The sequence below is a fragment of the Rana temporaria genome, chromosome 7, assembly GCF_905171775.1.
Source record: "Rana temporaria chromosome 7, aRanTem1.1, whole genome shotgun sequence".
Classification (NCBI taxonomy): domain Eukaryota; kingdom Metazoa; phylum Chordata; class Amphibia; order Anura; family Ranidae; genus Rana; species Rana temporaria.
The window spans coordinates 47,061,139-47,076,571 of NC_053495.1; the positions used below are offsets into that span (position 1 = coordinate 47,061,139).

The following is a 15,433-nucleotide window of genomic DNA, read 5'->3' on the forward strand; positions in this document are numbered from 1 at the left end:
AAATTACGCAGCGTATCAAGAGATACGCCGCGTAATTTCTTTGAGGATCTGCCCCAATAGGTGTAAATCCAGTCTAAGGCCTGGTTCACACTTATGCATCTTGCAGTTTGCATATTCCGGGTGCATTTTGCACTTTGCAATACATGCTTTTCATCCATTGAAGTCTATGGAACCCAAAACCCCAAAAAAGTCCCTGGCCCTTTCCATAAAATGCACAGATGTGAACTACATCCGTAGGAAACCATGTTAAATGGACTGTAGTGTGTTTCTGCAAAACTGAAAACGCATAAAAAAAATGCATAGGTGGGAACCAGGCCTTACTTACCTTCAAAACTCAATAAAAATTCAATTATAAAAAAAATGTGAAGGGAAATCTCCCCAATGGGGCACAAAGAGCTGAACAAAAATAAACAAATGGGTTTTAAGCCTGCCCTACTCTATCTGAAACTATGAAAAACATCGGCTATACATAAACTTTAATAGCTGTCCAAAGCAACAACTCCTAGTGGCACCGCTTCACAAAACAGCAACACGTAAGCTGGAACGTGGCTTGAATTGTGGATACAGGGACAACACTTTTGTACTGTTTCCAGATTCTTTACTTTTTCAAAGGCTTAGAAGAAGGCTTCATTTTCACTTGACCTATGATTTCTGCTGGCTTCTACTTACATTAGGAAGGATGTCTGTCAAAAGACGTTCCCCTTTCCAGCAAGTGGTGAATCTCGGAGATGTAATCAGCTGTGTCTTATTGAGCATGACAGCGTTGGAACCATTTAAGTCACTGAGGCAAACCAAAATGCAGTTTTAATGCTCTTTTGAAATGAAAAACCATGTATTTTATAAGAGCAAGAAAGGAAAACATGTAATCATAAAAACAATGCATCTATGAGGTTACAGTGTTAATAGAACATAACATATATTAAACAGAAGAAACTGGTATAATTTTACTTCGTCATTTTGTTGGTATGTAAGCAAAAGCTGAGTAAATGAAGCAGGATAGAATGCCGTAGTGGTGAGAGGTTCTATGATTGGCAGATACATGAAAGGTCAGAGATCTGATGTTTATGGCAGACAGAAGAATTAGTAGTTATAGCCAATCATTGAGATTCTTATGAATACAATGGAACCTCGGATTACGAGCAAAATCCGTTCTAGGAGAATGCTCATAATCCGAAGTACTCGCATATCAAAGCGAGTTTCCCCAAGGGATAAACAGCAACGGCATTACAGAGGGCACTGAAAAGCTCCTGTTTATATGCAATTACACAAAATACAAGTTTGATATGCTAGTAAGCTTGGATTGCGAGAATGAGCAGTAAATCACAACCATGGTGTAGCATTACTAAGCAAGAAGCAATACTTGCACACAGATTATACAAATTTGGCTGCTCTAATGTGTTTACTATATATAAAAATGAACTATACATAGTAATGATTGTTAAACATTAACACGCACTGATAAAATGTGTTACACCAAGCCTATCTCCATGACATGTATACCTAAAAAACATTGCAAATAATATATATTCTCTTTAAGATACTAAGTAGCATGAAAATAAATCAGACCTTTAGCACATAAGAGTAATTTTTAAATAAATCTTTCTATCAGTTGTAACTCATTGGTGGGAATGCATCCATATACCACCCTAAACTCCTATAGGTTTCCTTCTAGTATGGTCAACACATTGGTTTGTTAAGAGCATTTTCAAGTCCATATTGAAGACTACTGTACATGGCTTTTTTCAGATCTCACTGTGCCAGTACATTACATGACATGCCTCACTGTGCCATTACATTACATTACATGCCTCACTGTGCCATTACATTACATTACATGCCTCCACTGCACCATTACATTACATTACATGCCTCACTGTACCATTACATTACATGCCTCACTGTGCCATTACATTACATTACATGCCTTCACTGTGCCATTACATTACATGCCTCCACTGTGCCATTACATTACATGCCTCCATGGTGCCATTATATTACATGCCTCCACTGTGCCATTACATGCCTCCACTGTGCCATTACATGCCTCCACTGTGCCATCACATGCCTCCACTGTGCCATTACATGCCTCCACTGTGCCAATACATGCCTCCACTGTGCCACCACATGCCTCCACTGTGCCACCACATGCTTCCACTGTGCCGGCCAAGACAATCTCCCTACCTTACTTTCTTTTCAGATTTTGGGTTTCAGGCTGCGGGCATCCATGATTCAAAAGCCGCGCCTCCTTCTCAGACTGTTCCGTGATAGGCGGAACACTAATTTTTCCAGCAGGGCCTCTGTTCAGTGTTCCGCCTATCACGGATGTCCTCTCGTCCGAGGATGAGAAGGCATCTGTGATTGGCGGAGACAGGTATTGGTGTATAAGACGACCCCCGACTTTGGATGCATTTTTTTGCATCCAAAAGGTCGTCTTATATGCCAGGAAATACTGTAAATAAATAACAAGATCGATAGATACTGTTGATAGATAGTTATTTTTTCTACAGGGAGATAAAAATATATCTGGATACGCTGTTGGATCAACATAGACCTGTTTATTGCCCGTTTTGAATGTGTTGCCAAAAAAAAAGTTCTGTAAGCTACACTGCTTTTAAGAACTTACACAAAGAATGCCAACACAGTTGAGATTAATCAAAAACTAAAAAAATCTGAGCTGGCTCCTAACAAACTGCATGCATTTTTATAACATTGTGTTCTTGATAAAAAAAGAAAATTTTATGTATAAAGCTGAGTACAAACACGTCAATTGAATTCAGTATTTTTTCTTAGTGTACTGATACTTTTAATTAAAATCAAGACTTGAGTATGGAACCTCTAGGAGTAGTTTAAGGCCGTTCCTGAAATTTGTGTGTAAGAATATCTTATATTGATTTTTACAATATAAAGCTACCTGATGATTGCTATTTACCTTTAAGTAAAAATGTTAATACATTGTTGCAACAGCTATTTACTTTATTTGATAGGACAGTTGTTACGAATGAGTGTGAATAAACTCTGATAACATTAAGAAATCTTTTCTTAGCATTTAGAGAAGCCTGTATCTACAGTATCTATCTTTCTCCTTTTGTGGACATCGGATATCGCTAAAACATAATATACAAACTTTCACTCCAGGCCCTTTATATTAAACTTTGAAATACCCTCATACTTTAGGCCTCTCTATTTGATAGGGTTGCTTAGTGAATTGGGGAATATAGGATATGTAGAGCTGTATGATGTATCTACTGCCTAGATTCTGGGCTTCCATGGTACTCTGCCCCCCCCCCTCTAGATTCAGAGCCTGGTGCCCTTCCCGCTGATCTCAGGGCCCTTTACTCCCGTGACATGTTGACAACCCCAGATTACTTTTTCATGGAGCACATTTTTTACTGCACTACTACATCAGTGCCCCTAGAGTGCCCCCCACATCGGTGCCCCCCTTACATCCTCCAGAGTGCCCCTTAATACCTCCAGAATGTGCCCTTAATACTACTGTACTAAGGGAGCACTCTGGAGGAGGATAAAAAGGGGCACCCTGGAGAATTTAAATTGGGCACTTTGGAGGTACTATGGGGGCACTCTGGCAAGGGATGTAAAGTGTCACTCTGCAGGCACTGAGGGGGCACTCTGAAGGTATTAAGGGGGCACTCTGGAGGATGCACCACCACCAGACCCATCCCCGGCCTCCTAAGTAGAAGCAGCAGTTCGGAGCCTACACTACAGCACAGCCATAGCACTCTTCTCCTGCCACAGACATACGGATAGGAGAAACGTGCTCGGTTTTTACAGCATAGACCAGCTGCCATTCCTGCGCTCCCTCCCCCACAGTAGAGGAACGCCAAGCAATTGTCTACTCCGGGCAGCAGGTAGGGGTGAGGCAAGCCATACCCACTGGGAGAAGACATTGATCATTGCTAGCGGCTAAAGCAGCCGCTAGCTATAATTGAAAGTGAATACAGCAGTCTGGTTGTATCCAAATTGATCAAGTTGAGTTTGAATCTCAGGTGGTTCCTGCTGAACTGTCCAAGATTCGAACCGTCTATGGTCACCCTAATGAGTTAAACTGAAAGCAGAGAAAGAGATAATTACACATTACAGGCCATAGGAAATACACTACCAGTGACTCTGTAAGGTGATGTCAGGATTCTTAACATAAAGCGGAGTTTCACCATAAAGTGGAACTTCTGCTCATCTGATCCCCCCCCCTACGGTGCCACAATTGGCACCTTTCGTGGGGAGGGGGACATGATACCCATCTTTGACAGGTATCCTTTCCCACTTCTGGGAGCCTCAGCCGTGGATATTGACATCGCAGATGGCTGGGGCTCCCTCCTCCTCCCTCCTCCTCCTCCTCCTCCTCCTGCCACCTAGACAGTAGGAGAGAGGAGCAGGCTTCGTGCATGCACATTAGGGTTCCCAGCATGAAGCCGAGAGGCTACACTGCCAGGTTCCCTTACCCGCAATGGCAGCGGCAGTACCCGACAGCTGATGGAACCATCAGCTGTGGATGCTAACATCGCTGGACTCCAGGACAGGTAAGTGTCCAATTATTAAAAGCCAGTAGCAGCAGTAGCTGCTGGCTTTTCATTATTTTTTTTTTTGGGCAAGAACACCTCTTTAAAGTGAATGTAAACCCGATTCATGGAATTTGAGCTGGGCACAAATATGTGCAGTGTTTTGTTATCTCTCTTCAAAGCCCTGAGTCTGGTAGCTTTGGCCTGCTCCGTTCCTCTGTTATCAGCCTGATAACTTTTGACAAGCTCTCTGAGGCCCGGAGATAGAAGTGTGTGTCAGAGGAGTTTGCTATAATAAGATTAGCACACTGCTAAACTATACACAGGCAACCTCTGCATGTGTGAGAAGGAGGGGGGGTGCCTTTAATCCAATCAGCTGTCTCACAGTCTCTCACAGTATGTAGCAATGATCTCTTCCTACAGGGGAATCAGGAGGTGAAAATTCTAACAGGACGTGCATTTTCTAAACAGTATATCAAGGTGAAGACAGAAGATATACACGTAAAATTTATATAGGGATATTTGTTTCATCTCTGTGTATCATCTGAGGCTGTTCACTTTACTTGGTATATGGAGGGTTTAGATTCACTTTAACTGTAACCCACAGAAGAAAATTTTGTTATTCATCTTTATTGCAGTACTATTTTTGCTTTACGTATGCTTGACAGTTGAAAAACGATTTTTGCCCAGGTCTCATCAATATTACTAGCAATTTTAAGTAAAATAACATGTCTACACACTTCCCATTTTATTATATATAATATCAATGATTTTTAGCATTGTCTGGTCGACTTGATACAAAAAGGAAGTATTCAGCGCTGGAAGAAAAAATTATAATAAGAGAAAAATTGCTAGCCAGCACTCAGGATAAATTCAGATAAAAATTCCCAAAGGCAAAATATACAGTGAAACAGTGCAGCGCAAAAAAAGTTTAAGTGTAAATAAATAATACAAAAAAAAAGTCCATAAGTAAAGGTGTGCGAGAAAAATCCAAGTAGATTTTCAATTAAGTGGTGTAGATTCAAACCAGGTGACCAGATAGAAGTCCTCCACCAGAAAGTAAATATGGCCTCTCACCTCATATATTCGACCTTAAAAGGTCACTTTGCATAGAAATCAATCACAGGTCCTAATAGTATCTCAGTACAAAAAAGCATTTATTAAAAGATCAAAAAATCAGTACACTCACGTGCATCAGCACTCACAGCCGAGTGCTAGCTGACAGTCATGGAAACACTATCGAGTGTGTACAGCGGCGATCGCGGGTGACGTCACACGCAGCTCCTCCCCTTCATATGCGTTACGTCCCGTGGGCGGGACTTCTTCTACGCTGAAGAAGTCCCGCCCACGGGACGTAACGCCTGATCCTGATTTTTTGATCTTTTAATAAATGCTTTTTTGTACTGAGAGCATTAGATCTCTCTTCCTTTTTTCATTCCATATGCTCAACCATTGCTGTTATCTATGGGCCACATATTGTTATCTGGAGTTGTCAAGCGACCTTCTGATCGATACTATTAGGACCTGTGATTGATTTCTTTGCAAAGTGACCTTTTAAGGTCGAATATATGAGGTGAGAGGCCATCTTTACTTTCTGGTGGAGGACTTCTATCTGGTCACCTGGTTTGAATCTACACCACTTAATTGAAAATCTACTTGGATTTTTCTCACACACCTTCACTTATGGACTTCTTTTTTGAATTATTTATTTTAACTTAAACTTTTTTGCGCTGCACTGTTTCACTGTATATGGTCGACTTGATATACTATTATGGATCACATAAAATTAATTATTTTCGAATTGCTTTATTCAACATTTAATTTCTAAAATAAAGAAGCCTGACAAGCATGACCTATAAAAAAACGATGTTATCATAGTTTTGTACAATCCCTAAAAATTGAAGAAGAACATGTTCATGAAAAAAAAAAATGGTCCTTCAGGTTAAGCAAGGTTGTGTTTTTGTTCCTTAAGTAGGTCAAAATGTACTTAGCTTTTATGCTGTTGAATGCTGATTACAAAAGCCATTGAACAGGCAAATGAAATTTGTGTGTTTAGTCTTCATCTTTATATCTTAATTCTTTACATTTTCATTTTTAGCAATTGTTTCTTTTTTGGTCAACAGGTGTGGGTGGATGCAGGTACCCAGATCTTCTTTTCTTATGCCATCTGCCTGGGATGTTTGACTGCTCTGGGGAGTTATAATAACTACAACAATAACTGCTACAGGTAATATACCATATTCATAGATAAAATGGGGAAATCATTATATATATTGCATGTAGAAATAAAACTAAGAAATCCAAATGTAAAGCCAAAAACCATGAATTCAGTGATTCTTCGATTATGAGGGAAATGACAGATGTGGGTACCAAATGCCACCAAACTTCTTAATGATAAACCACACAGTACTTCGGTGTGCAACAGAGGGAGACTTACCACAATGATATGACCCTCAATTAAGAGTGGTCAACCAGCGCTTGTGTTTCTATCCAAGATATGCAGCTTTCCTCAAATCCAGATGTCAAATGATGGACATACAGTATATACTCAGTTTATCATGAAAAAGAATGCTCCTGATGACGACATCTTTAATGAATCTAGTAGGGCAGAGACAGAGCACATGCCACTACGCATATGCGATCCTGCCACGGCCATCTTGGATTCTGGAATATGAGTTGTTTATATGATATGAAGTGCCTGGTTGTCATCTCTTCATTGTAAGGGCATTCACCACATTAAATTGATGTTTTAATTGGGATTACACTATGTAGAGCATGTCTTTTTTTGTTCACAATACTATGTCCAACTGAGTATATATGCACAGCGATTTTTCACAACGCAGTAGTACCATTGTTTAACATGTGGTTTTAGGGAAAGCTGGATATCTTTGATTGATACACAAGCGCTGGTTGACCACTCTTAATTTAGGGGTCATATCATTCTGGTAAGGCTTCCTCTGTTGCACACTGAGGTGCTGTGTGGTTTATCAGTAAAGTGGAGTTCCAGCTGTTTCTTTGTTTATTAAAAGTCAGCAGCTACAAAAAGTGAAGCTGCTGACTTTTAAAAAACACACACCCACCTGTCCCATAGTCCAGCGATGCGGCCGCTCAAAGCCTTGGTTCTGTCCCTTGCCTCTCCCTGAAGCCGGCATCACTAGTGTGGGTATCTAGCTGTAGCAGCTTGCTGCTTCACAGCCAGGTGTGCACTGAATGGTCAGGCAATCTTCTGGGACCTGTGATTTCTCCCAGAAGATTGCAGTAAAGGAGGGGGAGAAGAGAAATTCTGCTCGAGTCACCTAGACGGCCTGAGCGGAAGTGGGAGCTGGGTGCCTGTCAAAACTGGGTCCCCCCCCCAAAAAAAATGACATGCCAAGTGTGGCATGTCAGGGGTCAGGAGTCCTTTAAGCAGAAGTGACATTTTTGGGTGGAACTCCGCTTTAGGAAGTTTGGTATCCACATCTATTATTTCTCTCATAATCGAAGAATCACTGAATTCACATTTTTTGGCTTCACATTTGACTTTCTTTGTTTTATTTTTTCAATTTGCAGTGACATATAACAGTTTGATATATTTGCATTGCACTATTGTATTGCACATTCTATTTAATTTATCTATCTGCACTATTGTTTGGTGATGTTTATTATGCTATGTATTATGGTATTGTGCTAGCTGCTGTTTTTCATATCCAATAGAGCCCTAGCACGATTTTATTTGATTTCTTATGGGGGAGGGGGTGTGTTATTTGAAAATAAAGCACAGAGCTATATGCAGTCTTGTAACTATTAGAGTCATAGAGTCAACAGAAATTATGTTTTGAAAAACTAGTGTTCCAATTACCGTATTTATCGGCGTATAACGCGCACAGGCGTATAACACGCACCCTAACTTTAAGAGGGAAGTTTCAGGGAAAAAACCTTCCAAAGCCCCCTGCGTATAACACGCAGGCACAGTTTACCCTCTATTTTCAGGGTAAAAAAGTGAGCGTTATACGCCAATAAATACAGTAACTTATAAACGATACGATTTTATTGACAAACCTGTATTTTTTTTTTTTAAAGTTGATAAAGTTATAGTGATCATTTAAGTATTTACATATGCTTAAAAATGAAGTAAACCCTTGTTAAAAAAAAAACAAAAACAAAAAAAAACCTGCAAGACAAAGGCATAATGAGCTAATATGCATAGCATACTAGCTCATTATTTATTACTTACCTCAGATCGAAGCCCCCGCATTAGGCGGCCGTCTCCCCCTCCTGCCGCCGACATGTCACCCCAGAGTTACTTACAGGTATCGTGGCTCCGGCGCTCTGATTGGCTGGAGCCGCAATGACGTCACTTCAGCGTGGGAGCCTTTGGTAACGGCACGGAGGCTGCAGCAACGGCACATAGGTGCCATTGATTCAGTTTGCCCCATTGCGCATGTGTCAATGACATCGGCACATGCAGGGGACAGGGGATATCTCCTAAACCATGCAGGTTTAGGAGATATCCCGGTTAGCTACAGGTAAGCCTTAATATAGGCTTACCTGTAGCATAAGGTTGTAAAAAAAGGGTTTACAACCACTGACAATTGAAGCATAATAGCACAGTATAGCACACTAACTAACTAATAGCACTGAACAGAGCCCTGTTCTATCCCTCTCCATGACAAAATCACACTGAAAATGGCTGCCATTGAAAGAATACTTTTATATTGCGGGGCGGAAATGAGCCATGATTGGATAAAGTCATGATGATAGTGTCCAATCATGACTCTGACAGTGCTCTCTGTGCCCTGATTGGCTGAAGCTTTCACTTCTTCAGCCAATCAGAGCTTGCAATACGCTGTTCAGCGCTGCAATGCATTGTAGTCGGTTAGGGGGGCCGAACAAATGGTCAAACTACCCGCTTGTTCAGATGTTCGCCGAACACCCAAACAGCAAAAGTTCGGCCGGAACTTGAGCTTGGGCCGAACCGTTCACCCATCCCTAATATTCATATTTATAGATTGTTAATTCAGGGAATATCCAATTGCCTTCTGGGAATCAGGAGGGATTCCCCCCGCCAGGGCCTATCAGCCCTATAGGCTCACTATGCAAGCCGCTTAGGGCCCCACAAAGCTGCGGAGGGCCCCCAAAATTACTAGAGGCCCCGCCTTGTTAGAAGTCATTTTCGGCCCCTCACCCCGCTTCTCAACTCGCTGGCTGCATGGGAGAAGAGGTAAGAAGTCAAGTCAGCACCCCCTGCTTCTCACTTTAATGTAAGATGTCACTTCAGACAGCAGAACACCGCCTCCCCCCGCTTCTCAACTTTAATCTTTAATGTGACATGTCACTGTCGGCAGCGCACCTCCCCCCCACACTTCTCAACATTAATGTGACATGTCATTTTCGGCAGCCCCCCGCACTTCTCAACTTTAATGTGACATGTCATTTTGCTTAGGGCCCCAGGGAGGTCAGGATCGGCAGTGCCCCCTGTTAGAACAATTTAGACCATGCTTTATAGGTTTTTTTTTTGCTTTCCTAAAGATCAACTGTAGATATAGGGTTCTTAATTTGGAGGTTTTCTGTTTTTTATTTATTTATTTCTATATCGACTTGTGTATTTTTTCAACCTGACTAATTTTATATAACTATGTAACTCAGCAGCCCAGCCCCTGCTCCCAGCATTGAATCAGCCACCTTCCAACTTTTTAATTTCTAATGTAAACTTTGAATACAAGCTCTGGGGGAGCAGGGAGCATAACCTATACTCTTAAGAGAATAATTTGAATTCAACCTTCAGTGTTTCTGCTGTGAACTTTGAGGAAGAATTGCTCCACAGGGCCTGCATCTAGAGAGTTAGTAAGAGTTCATTTTAAAGCTCATTTACAACTTATTGAGTATACAGTGGGTAAAATAAGTACTTAAAGCGGGAGTTCACCCGAAAAACAATTTTTAACATTAGATTGAGGCTCATTTTGTCAAGGGGAATCAGGTGTTTTTTTTTAAATCGAAGCAGTACTTACCGTTTTAGAGATAGATCTTCTCCGCCGCTTCCGGGTATGGTCTTCGGGACTGGGCGTTCCTATTTGATTGACAGGCTTCCGACGGTCAAATACATCGGGTCACGAGTAGCCGAAAGAAGCCGAACGTCGGTGCGGCTCTATACGGCGCCTGCGCACCGACGTTCGGCTACTTTCGGAAAATCGTGACGTGATGTATGCAACCGTCGGAAGACTGTGGGAAGCCTGTCAATCAAATAGGAACGCCCAGTCCCGCAGCCCATACCCGGAAGCGGCGGAGAAGATCTCTCTCTAAAACGGTAAGTACTGCTTCGATTTTAAAACAACCACCCGATTCCCCTTGACAAAATGAGCATCAATCTAATGTTAAAAATTAAGATTTTGGGTGAACCTCCACTTTAACACGTCAACATTTTTCTAGGTAAATATATTTCTAAAGGTGCTACTGATATGAAATTTTCACCACATTTCGGTAACAATATGTACATGTACATCGCTCTAAGGCCGTTTCTCTTACCCTGCTGTTCCGTAAAGTCTCAAGCCCTATATGTAAACAGATACTTAGAAGAAAAGAAGGCTGGACTGCCGCACTCCTGTGCAATTTCTTTATTCAAGTGCCAGATACAAAGGTGAACTACAGGTATCAGTTAACATGTTTCACACCAAGGTCTGGTGCTTACTCATAGCTCAAATGTCGGTAACAACACATGCAATCCATACATACAAAGAAACCAAAACACATAAGTCCAGAAATTAAGTTATGTGTAATAAAATGGAATGGCACAGGGAAAAAGTATTAGACACACTAAATGAAACTTATTTACTACTTTGTACACAATCCTTTGTTGGTAATGAAAGATTTAAGAAGATTTTGGAGAAACTAGTCGCATGCATTGCTCAGGTGTGATTTTGGCCCATTCTTTCACACAAACAGACTTCAAATTGTGAAGGTTCTGTGGGCCTCTTCTATGAACTCTGATCTTTAGTTCTTTCCAAAGATTTTTTATTGGATTCAAGTCAGGTGATTGGCTTTATTGACTTTATTTTCTTTCTTTGAAACCAATTGGTAGAGTTTCCTTGGCTTTGTGTTTTGGATCATTATCTTACTGAAATGTCCACCCTCTTTTAATCTTCATCATCCTGGTAGATGACAGATTTTTATAAAGTATGTCTTGGTACATTTTTCCATTCATTCTTCAACGATATGAAGTTTGCCAGTACCGTATGCTGAAAAACAGTTCCACACCTCCAAATTTCCTTGTTGGTATGGTTTTTGAAGTGATGTGCAGTGCCATTTGACCTCCAAACATGGTGTGTATTATGGCATCCAAAGAGTTACATTTTTGTCTCATCTGACCAGACTATATTCTCCCAGTATTTCACGAGCTTGTCTAAATGTTGTTTAGCAAACTTTTAACGCTTCAACATGCATTTTCTTCAGCAATGGAGTCTTGTGTGGTGAGTGTGCATACAGGCTATGGCGGTTGAGTGCATTATTTGTTTTCTTTAAAACAATTGTTCCTGCTAACTCCAGGTATTTCTGAAGCTCTCCACAAGTGGGCCTTGGCTCTTGGATAACTCTTCTGATAATTCGGTTTACTCCTCTGTCAGAAATCTTGCGAGGCCTCGCCAGTTTATGGTGAAATTATGTGCTTTCCACTTCCGGATTATGGCCCCAACAGTGCTCACTGGAGCATTCAGAAGTTTAGCAATCAATTTTTAACCAATGCCATCAGTACCCTTTGCAACAATAAGATTGTGAAGGTCTCTCGAGAGATTTTTACCCATCATGAGATGTTTCTTGTATGTCACCTTGGTAATGAGACACCTTTTTATAGGCCGTTGGTTGATATTAATTTGTACTGACAAGGGGCAGGATTGTTTTCTAATTACTGATAGATTTCAGCTGCTGTCTTGGCTTTCCATGCCCTTTTGCACCTCCCTTTCTTCCGGTGCTCAATACTTTCCCCCAGTATTACACATAACTTAATTGTTGAACTTATTTATTTTGATTTCTTTGTACGTATGGTTTGCATGGGTTGTTACAGACATGTGGTGAATATTTCATGTCACCTTTAGAAATATATTTGCCTAGAAAAATTGTGACATGTTCAATACTTATTTTACCTGCTGTATGTAAATACTAGAATAGCTATAGCCTGGCCACTGGTTCAACTCTGGTTATGCCTAAATAAAATAAGGCTCCGTTCACATCTAGGCAAACCGTATCGTGGGCAGAATCGCTGCGATTCTGCCTGCAATCCCTAATAATGGAAAATTGCGGGATTCCCGTTCGATCCCAGTCACTTCCAATGGCACCCCAATCGCAGCACGATTTTGCCACGGTCTTCACCTGACGAATCGTAGTAAAATCACGCAAACAGAATCACGGGACGCCTGTCACCCAAAATAAATTTGTGTACTTCTTTTGGGCAACAGGCATCCTGAGATTAAGTTTGCAGGATTTTACCACGATTAGACAGGTGATGATCGAGGCAAAATCGGGCCGTGTTTGGGGGGCCATTGGAAGTGACGGGGATCACATGGGCATCCCGCGATTTGCCATGAATCAGGATCGAGACGCCTAGTGAACAAAGCCTAAAGCCTGAATAATCCTACAGGTGTTTATTGTGAGAGAGACTGGAAACCTTTCTGTGTCTATGTTTTAACTATTACATTTCAAGTTGTAGTGACACAAATAATAGATAAAATACTATTGATTACACATTATATATTAATTTCTTGACATGTTACATTATTTTTAATTAATTGAAAGGTTTAGGTAGGTTCACATTTTGAGTGGTATTGTATGAGTAAATCATTTCCATGTTTACAGTGATAAATATAAAACTCAGCCAAGATCTCGCAACCCTTTTAATGACAGCAGGACCTACCACACTCAGAGAAGGTGAAGTAGGCAGGAGGAGAAGTTACAAATAAACCAAGTCAGCATTTGGGGGTTAAAGCAGAAACATATGCATTAGAAATTCGCTGCTATTTGCCTTCCAACTCTTTCTTTTGGCCCTGTTTCCTGATTAGGGATGAGCTTTATTTTCGGGTCGAACATGAGTTCGACTCGAACATTGGCTGCTCGTCCATTCGAAATCCGCTGAACACCTTTTAAAAGTCTATGGGAGAAATCAAAAGTGCTTATTCTAAAGGTTATTATGCAAGTTATTGTCATAAAAAGTGTTTGGGGACCTGGGTCCTGCCCCAGGGGACATGTATCAATGCAAAAAAAAAGAGTTTTAAAAATGGCAGTTTTTTTGGGAGCAGTGATTTTAATAATGCTTGAAGTGAAACAATAAAACAATATTCCTTTAAATTTCGTACCTAGTGGGCGTCTAAAATATCCCTGTAAAGTAGCGCATGTTTCCCGTGTTTATAACAGTCTGTGCACAAAATGACATTTCTAAAGGAAAAAAAGTCATTTAAAACTACTCGCGGCTATAATGAATTGTCGGGTCCCGGCAATACAGATACAAGTCATTGAAAAAATACGGCATGGGTGACCCCGCCCCCTCTGATGCAACGGGAAACCTGCGTTGCATCAGAGGGGGCGCGGTCATCCGTACATGTCACTATATCGCTGGAATCTTTTTTTTATTTTAATTTGTTTTAATTTTTGTGTGCATCTATCTATCTATCTATCTATCTATCTATCTATCTATCTATCTATCTGTCTATTTATGCATGTATCTATCTATCTATCTATCTATCTATCTATCTATCTATCTATCTATCTATCTATCTATCTATCTATCATCCCTCTCTCTTTCTCAGTATTTATTCATTTGGTTGTAATTTAGAATGACAGATGCAGAAAGAACCAGGCGTCTGTCTAGCTGATGAAAGACTGTGACTTATTTGTCAAGCAACTGGTAATATTTTTTCTACTGACTCTATACAGTATATGACTATATAAAAATTCAAATTGAGTTATGAAGACCCAACATAACAAAAAAAAATAACCAACCTACTTAATGAGACCATTCAGACAAGGAGCCGTGGGCTGACCCCACCCCTTTCTTTCCTTATTGGCTGACCGACCTTGATAAACAGGAGCAGGAGCCAATGGCGCTGCGCTGCTGTCTCAGTCAATGAAAAAGGGGAATCTCGGGCAGCCGAGACACTCCTACAACATCGCTGGAGGAGAGGTGAGGTTTAAGGATATGTCTGTGCTGTCTGGCAGGGATGCCTTAATTATACAAACTGCATAAGTCAATGCAGAAGTCAGCCTGATTTTGCAATTTCCAGCTTTAGTAAATAAACCCCATTGTGTACTTAAAAGTGGGGTATGCCTGTAGTGCTTTAAATTGATTTTGGTGCTCATTCCCTTAGGCCCCTTTTTAGATTCGGGAACTTGTATGCCACGTACACACGGTCGTTTTTTGTGATGAAAAAAAACAACGTTTTTGAAACTTCATTTTAAAAAACGACGTTGCCCACACACCATCGTTTTTTTCAAAATGCTCTAGCAAAGCGCGGTTACGTTCAACACGTACGACGGCACTCTGTTCCATTCAAGCTTGCGTCATAACTTGCTTCTGAGCATGCGCGGGTTTAAAAACGTCATTTTAAATGTCGTTTTACCACACACTATCATTGTAAATGACACAAAAAATGACGTTTTGAAAAACGAGATAAAAAATTGAAGCATGTTCGATTTTTTTTTTTTGTCGTTTTTCAGAAGGCATAAAACTAAGTTTTCCCCACACACGGTCATTTTAAATGACGTTTTTAAAATGTTGTTTTTTTTTCATCACAAAAAATGACCGTGTGTACGCGGCATTAGGTGCAGTCAAATGCATGTGAATGTGTTTGCTAAAGGCATGATTACATGATCTGTGCCATTATAATCAATTCAGTGGCACTTGAAACTCGATCACAGATTGATTATGAACATCAGAGACTAAGGCCCCGTACACACGATAG

General features: G+C 40.7%; 1 protein-coding gene across 1 annotated transcript in view; it reads left to right on the forward strand.

Moving 5' to 3' along the window:
* SLC6A11 (solute carrier family 6 member 11) overlaps window positions 1–15,433 on the forward strand; it is a 237,013-nt gene that overhangs the window by 173,879 nt on the left and 47,701 nt on the right. The window contains exon 8 of the mRNA XM_040359316.1: window positions 6,638–6,741. Within this exon, the coding sequence (XP_040215250.1) occupies window positions 6,638–6,741 (104 nt within the window). The remainder of the gene's footprint in view (window positions 1–6,637; window positions 6,742–15,433) is intronic.